General features: G+C 41.2%; 1 protein-coding gene across 1 annotated transcript in view; it reads right to left on the bottom strand.

Annotated features, from left to right (window-relative positions):
• Window positions 1-13179, bottom strand: part of LOC143839900 (trifunctional purine biosynthetic protein adenosine-3-like) — a 50462-nt gene extending 37283 nt beyond the window's left edge. Inside the window, exons 1-7 of the mRNA XM_077342619.1 lie at window positions 13043-13179; window positions 11943-12008; window positions 10607-10751; window positions 9225-9320; window positions 5088-5262; window positions 3605-3716; window positions 885-953 (exon numbers count right to left, since the gene is read on the bottom strand). Of these exons, the coding sequence (XP_077198734.1) occupies window positions 885-953; window positions 3605-3716; window positions 5088-5262; window positions 9225-9320; window positions 10607-10751 (597 nt within the window). The 5' untranslated portion in view covers window positions 11943-12008; window positions 13043-13179. The remainder of the gene's footprint in view (window positions 1-884; window positions 954-3604; window positions 3717-5087; window positions 5263-9224; window positions 9321-10606; window positions 10752-11942; window positions 12009-13042) is intronic.
• Window positions 13180-15704: the final 2525 nt, after the last annotated feature.

The following is a 15704-nucleotide window of genomic DNA, read 5'->3' as shown; positions in this document are numbered from 1 at the left end:
CCCCTCCTTAAAACTGACCAATGAGCCGAGACTGCAACACAATGGGGGAGGTGTGACCTCAAGGGGAGATAAAATCCAATAAAGGAACTACACCTGCTCAAAGAAGACTGTATGACGGGCACACAGTTCTCAGATAAAACATGGAAAATCCACTCTTGCATATTCCAAGGGGAGATTGGACTGACTCTGCAGTCGAGCCTGAACATTGGGGAACTGGTGCAGATGGGGGGGGGGGGAGGCAAAACACATTTGAGTAGAAGGCAGTGCGAGGTGCAGATTTTTTTTTAATGAAGCCAAATGAACTACCCGAAAACCCAGTGCATAATTGACCCAAAATAGCCCAATTCATCAGATCTAAGAAGTTAAAGAGAATTAGCCCTGGCTAGTAGTTAGATGGGAGACCTCCAAGGAATACCAGAGTCATGATACAAAGGCAGGCAATGGCAAACCACCTATAAATATCTCTTGCCTTGAAAACCCTACGAGGTCGCCCTGCTTTGGGCATACAATTTGCACAAAAACTTGGGAATTTCTGACAGTTTTTTGACAATGAATGAAAGGAAAAATGGCCAGATTTTGCTGAATATTCTGAACACCCTGCCTTCTTGGGGGCCTTAAAATAGGTTAATGTACAATTAAATATCATTCAGCACAGTTTCATTACTGTACTTCATGTATGCAAAACACTACACAGACGACAAAGAATGCACAACAAAATCTCTATACTAGAATAGGAATTTTGAGACATATACTAAGCAGTCTAATAAAAACAAAGTTATCGAGCACTTGACATGAAACACTTCATGTGATGTTATACTAAATACAACAAAAACACCTTTAAAAACAGGAAATAAACAATCCATATTATTTAATGAAAAACGTACAGAAACCTCTTCTCCTGTAAGAAGTTCTTCAATGATCACTGTCTCTCTGGTGTTTCCAAAAACATTGTCCTGTGTAATAAATATGACATTCAGGAATCAGATCTTTCTTTCAATCTGTCCTTGTTAATGAAAAAGCTATCTTTAGATCATCCCTGAGTACAGTCACTGTTCCTCCTTCACAATGAAATTAAATTCACATATTCTTAAAGGGCTATGAGATGAATCTTTAGAACATTTTTATTAGATATAATAATCTGCAGGTTTTATCACATAAGTATTTTATATAGCAGAATGTTTCTATGGGATCTTAGGCCTGTAAAGCAGTGGGCACCTCTGGCAGAAAAAGCAGGCAGCTTGGCAGTTACAAGTGGCAACTCGGGAGAAACTTGCAGAGAGGGGGCATTCCCTTCGCCTTTGTTTCCTCCCCCTTACTTATTTTTCCATCCAATCACCACTTTTGTTACTCCCCCAAGTCTGTCACTCCCTGTGTTCCCTACCCATCATTCTCTCTTTCTGCTCCACACCCTTGTAATTTCCCTCTTGTGAAGCAAAGCACCCTAATTTCCCTCAAAGGTTAATGTAACTATAGGAAGGCTTAATTCTGCTCGCAGGTGGTCTGCAACTACAATCATTCTTGCTTTCAAGGCTGGATGCAAGCACTAACTGAGCCTAATCATGAGTAACTTTGCTTAGTTGTATAACTGGGTGAGAGGGGGAAATTAGGAGCAGTTGTCAACATCTTCTGGAGAGTTCATGAGAAGAAGACTTCTGATTAGACCAGAGAGACCACCTGATGCCATGGAGTAGAAAGCTATAATAAAGGTATAAGCCAGGGAAAATTTTGCAGAACACATAATAGGGAAAGCTGAATTAGATTGAGATGAAGATAAAGCAAGAATTGGGGAAAGAAACATTAACAATCTGAAATATTTATTTATTACATTTGTGTATTGCCCTCCTCTGAGGCACTACATCAGTGGTTGTCAACCTTCCTAATGCTGCAAACCGTGGTGGTGGTGGCACCTTGGCGACCCATGGGAAAAGGGTCGATCAACCCCCATAGGAGTCACGACCCCCAGGTTGAGGACCGCTGCACTACATTATTGGCAAAAAACAGTGAAGACCTGAAACAACTATTGATGAAGGTTAAAGCAGAAAATGCCAAAGCAGCATTACAGCTGAACACCAAGAAGACAAAAACAATGACTTTTGGGGAATTATATAACATTAAGAAAATCAAATTGTTCTATATTTTCTATTGCTTGGCTCCATTATCAACCAAAAGGAAGACTGCATCCAAGAAGTCAGTCAGAGATTGTAACTGGGAAGAGTATCTATAAAGGAGATGGCAACCAAGATTAATTTAATTCATATCATAGTATTCCCCATTACTATGAATGTGTGTAAAAGTTGGACAATGAAGAAAGCTCACAGGCAAAAACTAGGTTCCTTTGAAATGTGATGTCGAAGGAAAGTTTTATGGATACCATGGGCCACAAAAAAGTCAAATAAGTGAGTATAGACCAAATCAAGACTGAACTCTCCCTAGAATCTAAACTGGCTATTATACTTTGGTCACATTATATGATGACAAGAGTCACTGGAATAGACAATAATGCCAGGAAAAGTGAAAGACAGCAGGAAAAGAGGAAGAACCAACATGAGATGTATTGACTCAATAAAAGCCACAATTCTGTTGGTAAGACCAAAGAATGACTGCTAACAATAGGATATTTTGGAGAATGTTAATTCATAGGATTGCCATAAGTCAGAAGCAACTTGACAGCACTTCACACACACATACAGGGAGTTCCTTGTGTTTGTAGAAAAATCAGTGTGGCCCCCATCCACAGATTTAGATATCTACAGATAGCGGCCACACTTGAGAAATAGTATATAGATGAAGGTAGGAGAGATGCCTCAATTGCTTGGCTGTTATTAGATTTATTGAAGTCCATTTATGATCAGCACAACCAAATGAACAAGCAGATGTAGCCAAAAAAGGAGGGGGGGGACAACTTCTTCCAACTCTCTAGTGGTGCAGGGCATTTTCTCCACAAGGATCCTCCATCTTAGTGCTGGTTTTCAAGTGAAATCATAGGGGGTGCTAGAGAAAGGGGAAGTAAAGGGTGTTTATCTCTGTAAATTCCTTGCATGGTTCATAAAAATATACTGAATATGTACAAAACATGTTCTCCTTCCTTTTTGGAGAAAGATAGGCTAAACGCCAAAGAGCCTCTTGTGGCGCAGAGTGGTAAGGCAGCCGTCTGAAAGCTTTGCCCATGAGGCTGGGAGTTCAATCCCAGCAGCCGGCTCAAGGTTGGCTCAGCCTTCCATCCTTCCGAGGTCGGTAAAATGAGTACTCAACTTGCTCTTGCTGGGGGGTAAACGGTAATGACTGGGGAAGGCACTGGCAAACCACCCCGTATTGAGTCTGCCATGAAAACGCTAGAGGGCGTCACCCCAAGGGTCAGACATGACTCGGTGCTTGCACAGGGGATACCTTTACCTTTACCTTTAGGCTAAACGCTATATACATTAACATGGCACATATACCACAATATTCAAGGCATTTCACAAATTGCTGTGGTCGTGGATTTGCTTTGATAATACAGGTTTACTCTTAGAATCTACCACACAATAGATTTACCACAGAAAACATAAACATGTCTGGCCATAATACAAAGGCCCTAATATATCATTGTTGCCATGGAATTCACCTGAAGAATCTCTTGTGCTGCATTGCAGGATTCCTCCATGCTGGATGCAATAATGACTTCTTTTTGAGGACCAAGACCACTTGGCCTTACCACCAATGCAGGAAAATCTGCACTTTAAATGAAAATAGGGCAGATGAGAAGAAATTGTAGTGTAAAAGTTCTCTTTTTGAAAAGATCTGGGAAGCTACTTTTGACAAAGGCAATAAAGTATCATGAAACAACTAACATGATCTTTAGATGTTTTTTATTTTACTTCATGTATATCCTGCCTTTCCCACCAATGGAAAAACAGTTTAAAACATTTTTCTCTGCTCCATTTTATCCTTGCAACACCCCTGTGAAGTAAGTTAGAGTGCTTGAATGTCCCAAGGTCACCCAGCAAGCTGTCATGGCTGTGATTTGAATGTGAGTCTCATAGATCCTAGTCCAATCACAAGGATGACATGCTGGTTTACCGGACAAAAGGATATGATTCTTATCCACTTTATTTGCCTTTGTCAAACTTTAGCAATCCAGGTATCCATATTTTGATTTTTAAAAATCGGAGGCTGGCTGATCAGGACCAGGTAGGGCAAGAAAAAAACTTTTATATATGCTTGTATAAAAAGAAAATACCAGCATCACTCAAAATCAGAACTTTCCAGCCCTCAGATGAAACCACTACTAGGAATGCAGGGTGGTGTCTATGATAACACTACCAGCTACAGGTTTGGAAATTCCCAGAGATCTGAGGGTGGAACTTGGAGAAGGTAGAGGGGAAGGAACTCAGCTGGGTTGTGATGCCATGGAGTACACCTTCCAAAGCTGCTGTTTTATTCAGGAGAACTGAACTCTGTAATATGGAGATCTGTTGTAATTTCGGGAAATCTCCAGGAGGTTGGCAATCCTACTCTGAGTCAGTTTTATGGGTTCATGCCAATAAAATGGGGAAGACATTTCTGTCCCCGTCCCCTAAAGCAGTGGTCCCCAACCTATTTATCACCGGGGACCGGTCAATGCTTGACAATTTTACTGAGGCCCGAGGGGGGGGGGTAGTCTTTTGCCCAAGGGACATCACTGCTGCCGCCTGAGCCCCTGCTCCACTTGCTTTCCCGCTGGCACCCCTGACTTCCCGCTGCCCGCTGGGGGGCGCTGCCAGCAGCAGCTGCACAGTGGCACACCGAGGGGGAGCCCCAGCCATGGTGGCCGACGGAGAGCACCAAAGGTGAGCTGGCGGCAGAGTGGCAGGGCAGCCCCAGAGGCAGCAGCCAGGGAGGAGGACGAGGAGTAGCTGCGGCCCAGTACTGACTGATCCATGAACCGGTACCGGTCCCCGGACCGGGGGTTGGGGACCACTGCCCTAAAGGTGAGGTTTTTGGCCTCCATTCCGAGAAAACTGTGAGGATCCAGTTTTCATGTTAGCTGAATATGTGCAAGAGATGCTTACTACCCTCCTGCCTTACAAAGGACATTCAAACACTTGGAGTATTTACCTGATATTTACCTGGTAATAAAAGTGCAAGCTTCTTGGGGATTGGTAAATGCTTTCCATCTTGCTGTTGGAATTCCATGACGGTCAAGAAAGGTGTTAGCAAAACTCCTGTTTGTTCCCAATTGTGCTGTCTTGGCTGTTGGCCCAAAACATCTAATTCCAGCTGCTACCAAGTCATCAACAATTCCTAATAATGGAATACTAACAGGCTCAGTCAGAACTTTCTATATTGCCCTTAAAAGGAAATGCGTAAGAGTGTAAGGCTTTTTTTCTACTTTAGAAAAACATAAGTAAGAGAGGTTGAAATAAGGGGTAAACGAGGGGCTTTTTGCACGCCTTCAAAATCGCACAATGGTTGCCAATTGAAAACGCTACTGATTTGCTGTTTTGCACAACGTCGTCGACAATCTGCCACACACCTGAAACCAATCTGCAAAAAGCGCTTCCTTGTAGCGCTTTCAGGGAAATCCCCAAAAGTGGATTCACCCTCTGGAAAGCGATACACTCCTGCAACCAATCTGCAACACTAGCGAAAAAGACCTGTGCGTTAACATTGTTGCGGTTTCTACAAAGTCCCTCCCCCTGGCTCTCCTCTCTGATCTTCCGGCGAAGCGATCGCCATTTTTTTTCTCCGAGCGAGCGGGGATAAACGCACCAGCGAGCCTCTTTCTGTTTAGAGGCTTCCCTGGCTTCAGTCCTTCCCCTTTAGTCACTAAGCACAAACCACAGAAAAGCCCGTTTGCTGATGTATTTTCCCATTAATTTTTACACATTCATTCAGCCGAAAATCGGGCCCGTGAGAGGGGGGGGGATTTTTTTTTTTCACTCGGAGGCAGCGTGGCAACGATCAAACGATCAAACGACAGCTCAAACACATTAGGCAGCTGGATGGGTCTCTCCGTTGCAACGAATCTACACAGATTCGTTACAATGGGTCTGTTTTTTTAAAAAAAAACCTTTCTTAAAGGGAAAGGGGCTGTTTGGGAGCATGCTAACGGCTGCCCATTGGCTGCTTGACGGCCAGGGGCGGGACGAGCTTGGCAATAGCGCTTCCTTTCTAGCGATTTCTGCCGAGACCGGAAGCCTGTGGGAAACGCTACAAAACGCAACTGGATTCCACTACAAAGGCAGGTATGCATAACGACGAATTCCACTATTTTAAATGGCGATTTTTCATTCAGTGACCAATTTGCTACAAAGATCCCGGTGCGTAAAGCCCCCCAAAATACTCTCTCCAAAAACACTAGGGGCACTCCATACATTTTTTTGCTGGTGGCCTGCTCGTTGCTGTTTGGTAGGTAGCACTACATATGCTGCTGAATGTACTTTTGGGGATTCACCAACTAGCACTTTAAAATGGAGGATGTAGCCAGCTGTTTACTGCTCAGATGTTGCATGTTGGCGATGTTATGTGGAAGGTCCAGAATATAACAACAACGAAAGGTGAGTATCTCACTATTTTTAAAGGGTATGGAAATCCCTTGAACGTGGGGGTTATTTAGTTAAGTTAATTGGCAATAGGTTTAGGGCCATCAAAAATATTTATTGATTCAAATCAGGTAGGAGATAATGATAGCATTTTAGGAAGTTGGTGGTAAAATAGCAGCACTGCTGCCATTAGTACACAAACTCATGGTCTCCGTTCACAGATTTTGTAGGGTTTCTTGATCTTGTAAAATCAACCAAAGATAACCATGGAATAAAATAAATCAATGCATCCCACACCATTTTAAGATCTTAAAAATTGATTGCCAGTTCCTTGCTTTGTAGTTGCCTAATAGAATGCACATAGAGCACTTAAGCAGAACTAAACATATTCATGGGAAATAAGTGTATCAATGGTTAGTAACCAGGGCCACCTAAGAACAAAGTTCCAAGGCAGAATATCTCTGATTACCAGATTACCAGATCCTGTTCCATGTGAATCACCCTGAGCCTTAGGGGAGGGCAGTATGCAAGTGTAATAAATAAATATGTTAATTGATAATGATCTCCATCATGTTGTGTTTATGAACTTCCAAGTGGTATCTTGCTGACCAATGCTGAATGAAGACTCAGGATGAATTTCTAAATAGCATTTGTTTCACCCAGCACAGAGTTACAGGCATGTGCTCAGACTTAATACTAATTACTTTGAATCTGTACAGTTTGTTCCCTTGGGTGATATCAATAGGAAATAATGTGTCCAGCGGAGCTGTCTGCATTCACAGCTTAATTGTGATTCTTACTGAATTGAAGCTGATATCCCTTTAATCCACATTCTGTTTGCATCTGTTCCTACACTTTGCACCTATCTTCTTTCTCAGATTATCTCCATCAAATTGCAGAGTTTAAATCTGCACACTATTAAGTAAAACCAGATTGCTGAGATTTTTTTCTTACATTTTTCCTGTGCTGTTGATTGGTTGGTTTCTGGCAGTAACAGCCCCTTTCATATCCAGTTATTTCATTTTAATCCTGCCTTCATTTTGTCTCAGGTTTTGAGCTGCGAAGGCATTTTCCCTGCTTACAAGCCCCTTTAAGTAATGTTATAAGCATTCATAACAGGAGGAGTTAAAGACCAGCCTGTCTTTGCCTCCAGCTGCTTTGTCATTCTCCTTTCTCCCTCTGCATTTGCTTCGTTGGGGGGGGGTGTTGAAAAGTACATGTTTTTAAAATTGACTGTTTAGAACTTTTAACCATTTTTTGCTTTTGAAAACAGCTCATTTACTTTTCCAAAGTAAAAATAAAAACTCCCCAGAATTAAGAAGCACAGTCTGAACCTACAAAGCTGTGATCTCTAGGCAAATACCTTACCGATTGAGCAGCCTCAGATATGCTATATTTATGGCCTATATACCTATCTCTACTGGGTATTCTTTTCTTTTTTTCAAAGAAAGAAAAGCAATAGCTCCTGAGATTGTTTTTTTTTTTTAATGATGAAATCCAGCAACTCTTTCACTTAAAAAAGAAAAAAGAAAAATTGCCAAGCTGAGAGAGAAAGTACGGGGGAGAAAGAGCAGGGAGAGGGAAGACATGGTGAGTTCATCCCACCCTCCCACTGTGTGAGACATCTGCAGACAGGGAGCAAGGAAGATGGTGATGCAGCTGGAGGCAAAGATGGACTGGTCTTTAGCTCCATCTGTTGTGTGTGCTTCTTGAATTGCTTGTAAAGCGGGGAAAACTGTTAGAGATGGGATAGCTTGTCTCTTCTCTTGGGGTAATATCCCAGTACTCACCAGACACCCCTCCCTCCTGGAATCAAATTAGGCTCCAGAGATTTCCCTATAGAAATGCCTTCACAGATCAAAACCTGAAACAAAATGAAGAAAGGATTAAATGGAACCACTAGAAGTGAAAGGTGCTGCTTCTGCTAGAAACCAACCACTCAGCAGAAATCTCTGCATATCATGTCAGTACTGGAGATGCCGCTAGGCTGGTGGCAGGGGAAAGAAAATCTGAAAGAGGCAGGACATCTGCATCCAGAAGAGAGTGCAATGGGCCTGTATGTGTCCAATGAAGCAGAGAAAATCCACTCTTGGATGTGCTGGGAAATAAGTAGTGTGGCTACAGAGTTGATCCTCAGCAGTGCAATTTGGGGGGGGGGGAGGGGAAGGAAGCAGGCAGCATCAGAGTGGAGATCAAGATTAACATCAAGTACAGATTGCTTTTTTTTAACTGAGTGGAATGAGTTTCAAAAGGCCTGTGCAGATAAGACTCAGAGCTCCAAATCAGCAAACAATGGGCTGGTGCCAGTTGCAAAAGACCTGACTGTTGGAACTAGATGGCCATCGGTATGGTACTTCCTTAGTTGCTTATTTCAGAAATATTAATGGAAAAGAACAAACACATTATAACTGCAAAATTCAGCTTTAATACATTACTAAGATCATATATATTCTAATAAAATACTGGTAATAGTCTCAACTTTTTTTCTTACAGTCAAAAATTGAGTTCCTCATTCTGGAGCTCTTCAGCTGGGACAGCCCTGCCACCAAACTGTCCCATTCCCTTTTGCTTTATACTCAACTCATTGCCCTCTAGCAAGTATTAGGTTCCTTACTCTGTGCTATGACAACTTTGCTATTCAATACCGGACTTTTTATGTCTCACTTAAAATCAGGTTTTTTATACCCCCTCCCCTCAAGAGCTGACTTGTTCTCATCTTACCAGCTGCAAGTAGAGCTTCTGGTCCAGAAATCACAAGTCCAATGTTATGATCTTTACAGAACTGGGCAAGGATAGTAGGGTTGTTAATTAAAACAGCTGAAATAGATAGGAGAGGATAATAATTACCTCCATATTGCTAGCAGTCTCTACAGGAACATTGCACATGATGTTTCACTGTCAAGCTATTCCCAGAACAGTGTGCAGCAACTAGACCACAGATTTCACAGAATGGCAAAAAATTCCAGTGGCCAAGCTACTTGGGTTAGAGACTTACAGCATTTATATAAATGTTATAAATCTTTGGTGCAGGGTCCATCAGAAGACACAGAGCTCTGAACTGAGGTCTGGAGCAGGCAGCCATTGACCTTGTGCTTGCCTGAAGAGTTGAAGGAAACTTCAAGATAATGGAAACTCTGTAGAGATCTGTAATTTCCTAATCTAAGGAGCCTTTCCTATATTCTAAGATTGGGTAGGATGAGACAGAGAGACAGAGGAATTGCATTTTACCGAATTCATTTGGATCACTTGCTCAGTATGGAACTATGCTAAAACTATACTTATGAACATTTTCTTTTTAAATTATACTTTATAACTCTAGATGCTGGTCATGGATCTCTCCACCGCATTGAACCCCACCATCTCGGACACCCTACTGTAAAAGGGGTGCCAGAAAAAAGGCTGGCAGTTGGCAAGCAGCTATTCCTCTAGGGGCACACGAAGTAGTAAATGGTCCCCATTGTGATCTGGCACTGGGCAGTGGGAGACACCAAGGCAAGGCTTCAGGTCTGGGAAGGGAAGCTCGGAGTCCTTATCTTCCCAGCAGGCAATTTTGTACAGAGGTCATATGGTGGTGATAAGTTACCAGGGGTGGGGGTGGTTGGTGGAATAAGGCTTGCAGGCTGGAGCAGGTCTGTTCTGCCACAAGATGTATCTAGGTTTGGGTGTCTTTAGATCACTACAGATGAAACAAATCATTTATGAAAGAGATGTAATACTGCATTACAAAAATATCTGTCTTACACACAGTTTTGAAGAATGTAATTATCTCTTCCATGGGATTATAACTATACAAATTTGTCTGTATCTTAAATTGCAGTTTTAAAAATTGCACCATTAACATTTGCTTGGCTGCTTAGGGCAAAATAAATTCCCATAGTGGGCCATGGGCTGGTCAAACCTGATCTGGAGAACTTGAAATGTACTGTGTGAATTTTTTATAATGTAGAGTTTTGCATCTTTGCATACACCTTCTGGCTAGTCAGTTCACATTGCATATTTGCATGAGGCATGATGTTTCCCAATGTGTACTTATATAGAATATATTAATATCCATTTAACAAACACACTTATTTCTTTGCTCTGTTTTGTTATGATGTTTTTACCTGAATTAGAGATTTTCCCACTATTAGCTGTTCCGGCATTTCCTGGGGCAACTAGTATTTGTTTTACATGTGGCGAATGTGCTAATTTCCAAGCAAGAGCATGTTCTCTGCCACCACTGCCAAGCACAAGCACTCGATCAGCCATCTAAATGTATAGAACCAGAGATACCATGTCTTGATTACAGGAATTACATCTTAATCTGAACACTTTTCTTTGGAAGTAAATCTAGCCTGTACATTCAGTAGTCACTTAAAATAAACTCATGGGGAGGGGGAAGTGAAACCTCAGAATACAGAAAACAAAGGGAAAAGTCCTTTTAAAATGTTACATTTCTGGTGCGCTGACCTCCGATGCTATAAACACAGTCATCTTAGTACCTGCAATCACTATTTTGTCAGAAAGGAGCAACATGAGTATTTTGCAACTTTAGTGCGTGGAAATGTGCACCTATGTTTTTTGCACAAAGTACACTGAAACAGCAAAATATATTTATTCCATGATTCTATGATTCTGTGACTTAAATAAGACTTAGAGTAGACTTGTTAGATTTGAATTTGGTAGAGGCCTTAGAGACCAAGAAGATTTAAAGGGTATAAGGTTCTGCGAGTCAAGGCTCCCTTTATCAGATAGTCTTGTTTAGGACTGGCCTGTTAGTAATCTTGGTCTTGTAATGAACTGAGAATGAGATCACAAATGTCAATATTATATGCTCACTCGATATGACCTTTAACAGGCATGCTGCTGATATTATATAGTCCTTCTCCAAGAAATACTCAATTAAAGAGTCATGAAAGATGCCTGCTTTTCTAGTGTATTTATCAAGAATTTTCTGAATAATGTATTTGGATCAGGGTTCAGCATACAGTATTCTGGTTTATTAGCATATAATAGTCTGGGAAAATGCAGCAGAAAATGGCATCAGAATTTTAGGAAATGTGATGTAGCAATGAAAACGACATTCACTTAAAATGAATAATAGACCTTTGGCTGCAAGAAAGATTGGAGCTGGCCCTTGTGGCAAATACTGTGGGCGAATGAGCAGAAGGTATGGGTTAATGTATGTCATTTTTATTCTGCATTTGTTTTTTTCAACAATTTTATTGTATCTGATTTTGCGATGGCCTGAGGCCTAGTGCAATAAAGTTTGACTGACTAAAATGAATAATATGATTATCTGTGTGCATACTGGCTAGAAAGAACTGAGGGGAGCAGGGAAGGAATGGATCTTTCTCTATCATTCCGGAAAAATATTGGGAGTCAAAATGACCACTTAATTCTTCACAAAGTGCTAGAAACCAATGGCTATGTGAACGCACACACACATGCAAAAATTACCTTTGTTATGAGGGAGAATGGGCACCAGAGGTGTGAGTCCTCAGCTAGCCAGGGCTGGTAATGTGGCTGAAAAGCAAGCAAGAATCCAAAGCCTGAGCAAATAGCATTGCTAGTTATAGTATATGTGTGTGTGTTATTACAGTTTGGACAACAGAAGGCCATCAGGGTCAAAACGTGTTGGGTCTTTGGGTCTTTTATCCCACATGTGTCACCATTATTATGATTCTTTGGAATTGGAAATGCAACTCCATCTTATTGCTATATACTTTTTAATGGAATCTTTGAAAGCTATTTTTAATCCTATAATTATGTGCAAATAGTTATATTTTATTTGATTTTTCTGTTTGCTTAACCTTTGGTTTCCTGGCTTTATTTTCAGGTTGGGTATTTCCCCTCTTTTGTTTTTCCTCCCACTGAAAAGCCAGCAGCCATTTGCTCTCCAGCGTAATATACAGTGGGACATCTGCCTTTGAGCAGTCTGATATCTAGCTTTGCAACTACATTTTAGAGAACACATTTAATGGTGCCATCCTGAGAACCAAACATTACATAATGTCGTTTTAATAACTGTAAATATATTTCATGCTCTTTATTGCTCATTTTAAGTCTCTAAGGTGATTGTTCCCTTGCTTCTCCACTTTTGTTTGACTACCACGTCTTCAAAATATTAAAAGTAGCTGCATTGGTTTTCACACTTTAAGCCTCTCACAAAATTGCTTTAATTATTATAGAAAAATCTTCTCGGTATCTCAAAGGGAGATCGCTAGTCTTCACTGGAAATCAACCTAAAATATTCTGTCAGTTCAAATCAATGTTTTGTAGTGATTCCACTCATGATCTGAGTGTTCATCAGAAAAGCCTTATATCAATATTTTAATTAACTCCATAACATATAAAAAGTGACCCTAATTTCCGGTATAGCTCAGTTTTTCATGCCTGATCTAAAGCAATCTTCCACCCTACAACTCGTATGCATTCAGAGGTTATTGCAGCAAATATTTGTTCTCCAAAACTGCATGGGAAAAATAACAGTTATTTTAACTTAGTACTTCATGGGAAAAGAAGCCTAAACATGATAATCAATTTAAAACATCACTTACCAAATATTTCCAGGTTATTCTGAAATGCGCAGAAGTCAGACTTTCTCTTTCTTTGAAACTATAAGCAGCAGTGCTACAAAGAAATTGCTCATCTGATACCAGATTAAATTACACAAATGATTGGTGAGGAAAAATTGTTTTGTTCTGAGCTAGGAGAATGCTTCAGTCCATATGGCTGACAGAATCTGCTGCCTGTGACTCTGACTTCTTGTGACCAATCACAGAAGAGGAAAATACAGTAAATTTGAAATAATGTCATTATATGATGTGGTTCAAATGTTTTTCTTATGCAGGCAGAAAGATACAAAGAAGGAACAAAGATATATTTGTGAAAGCTCTAATTCTATGGAAGCAAGTCAGAAGACATAGGATTCAGAGTTATTAGGAGTGCAATCAAAACTTCATCAGCATATACATCTGCAGGTGGGGTAGTAGTAAAGAACGGTGGACTCTAATCTAATGTGGTGGCCTCTAATGTGGAGAACCAGGTTTGATTCCCCACTCCTCCTCCACATACAGCCAGCCGGGTGAACTTCGGCTAGTCACAGTTTTTCTCACATAACATTTCTATTATAATTCTCTCAGCCCCACCTACCTCACAGAGTGTCTGTTCTGGGAAGAGAAAGAGAAAGTGATTATAAGTCACTTTGAGACTCCTTTGGCTTGTGAAAAGCGGGGTATAAAGACCACCTCTTCTTGATCGACCAATAAAGTTGCAAGATGCAGTTTCTATGTCAGATAGATAATATTGTGCTAGCCAAATAAGTACAGTTGGGAGCTATATATAAATACTAGAATTAAAGCCCATTTTATCTCTAAATAAAATGGGCGCTAGGCCCCCACCCCGGGGAACCTTCGCAGGGCGAAGGCTTCCCGGGGGCTGGGACGCTGCTTCCCAACCATATTCTGTATGATCACACCACTTCTGGGATTTCTCAGAGCCTGAAGAATATTTCAGGAGTTTCTCAATGGTAAAAAAAAAGTTGAGAAAAGCTACCATATTCTGAAGAAAACAGATTGACTTCCTAGAGAATGTTTACCCAGAGAATAATGAAAGCAACATCTGCTGATAAATGAAGTTGGGGAACATTTTCAAAAACAAAACATAATATTGAAAAATTGTGGGGTCCACTAGGACTTAATGATGCACATGATTCATGAAATGTAAATGCATATCTGATTATGATATCATATATACACATTGTCACAAGTTTATCCATAAATACTTTTAAAGAAACTGGTGTTGGTGTGTGTGTGTTAGGGGACCTAGCAATAAACTATATATTAGTCTACTAGCTTCAAAGCCCATTCCTAAGAACAGGCCTTGAAAGGGTCCCCTCCCCTGACCCCCGGCCAGGCAGCTTAAGGTGGCTTTGGGCTGCAGCTCGCAGCCGGATCAAGTGGGGCAAGCAGGGGCTGGCCAGCTCGTCAGCAGGCCCGGGACAGAGCTCCATAGCAGGCAGTTAGCAGGCTGGGAGACCCTCGTTAGCAGGCCCTCCACCATGACCCTTTGCCCAGGGCCCTCTCCCCTTACCTGCTGCTGGCTACAGGCACTGAGGCACATCTGAGAGCAAAGAGGGTAGAGTCCAGGGATGGAGGGTAGGAGCTGCAGGAGCAGGGCCAATTAGGGCCCTATTCCAACTTGGACAGCCGGACACGTTCCTCCCCCAAGGCTGTTTCACAAATATATAGAGGAACCATGGATAAGGATAAGCAAACTACCCCAATCCACAATGAAATACAGGGAGAGAGAATCTAACACATGGTTGTTCATGAATTAGAGAAACTGTAAGGGTATTTTATGAGGCTAAAGTCACAGATCAAGAATGAAACCAACAAAATAGAAATATAAGAATTTCCTGCTGGATCAGACCATGGTTCATCCAATCTACCAATAAGGCTCAAAAAATATTCCAGCCAATGTTCACAGGAAACCCTCCTGGAACATGTTAATGATACCCCTATGCCAATGATATCCTCCACTCGTATGTCCCAAATAACTAGTTCTCATAGATGTAGTGCTTCCAAGCATAGGTTTGCATTCAGCCATCACAGCTAGTAGTTCTTGGTAGATCTATTTTCCATGGAAGTTCTCAAACAGTGGATCGTAAGCCACTAAAGAGTTGTGAGGGTAGATCACAAACCACAAGGGACACGGGACAAAGTGAGCTAGGAAAGAAAAGATTCTGGGAGACTAGATGATAAATTTGACCTATTGTTCAAAATGATCATGTTGATACAGCCCTTTTGCTCAATAATGCTATATATTTTAAATAATAAATACTAAACATCAAAAGTAAAATAGAAACTTGTTCAGTGTGAGCTAGTGTGAGATTCTTATGTTTTATGCTGGGGAGGGAGAAAGGAGGATGGAATTACTTTTAAATGATAGAGAATCTTTGGAATTACAAAAACAGGTGAAGCTATCACATGTACAGATGAAGCAGCCAGTCAATCAAAAACTCTCTTAACCTTTTGTTTGTTTTTGTCTTTGGACCAGTGGTGTTGTCAATAATCAGGACTGCCTGTAAACAATGCTCTCTATATTCGGAAACAATTTCCCTTGGTCCCAAGTGTATATCTGTCACACATGTGCTACGCTTATTGAGGGCTAAAGTTGGGGATGTGGCAGAGCGCTTGTTCTATTGTGGGATTGGGCTGT

The sequence above is a fragment of the Paroedura picta genome, chromosome 6 (assembly GCF_049243985.1).
Source record: "Paroedura picta isolate Pp20150507F chromosome 6, Ppicta_v3.0, whole genome shotgun sequence".
Classification (NCBI taxonomy): domain Eukaryota; kingdom Metazoa; phylum Chordata; class Lepidosauria; order Squamata; family Gekkonidae; genus Paroedura; species Paroedura picta.
The sequence above is the reverse complement of the archived record's forward strand: the minus strand, read 5'-3'. Positions and strand labels throughout refer to the sequence as shown.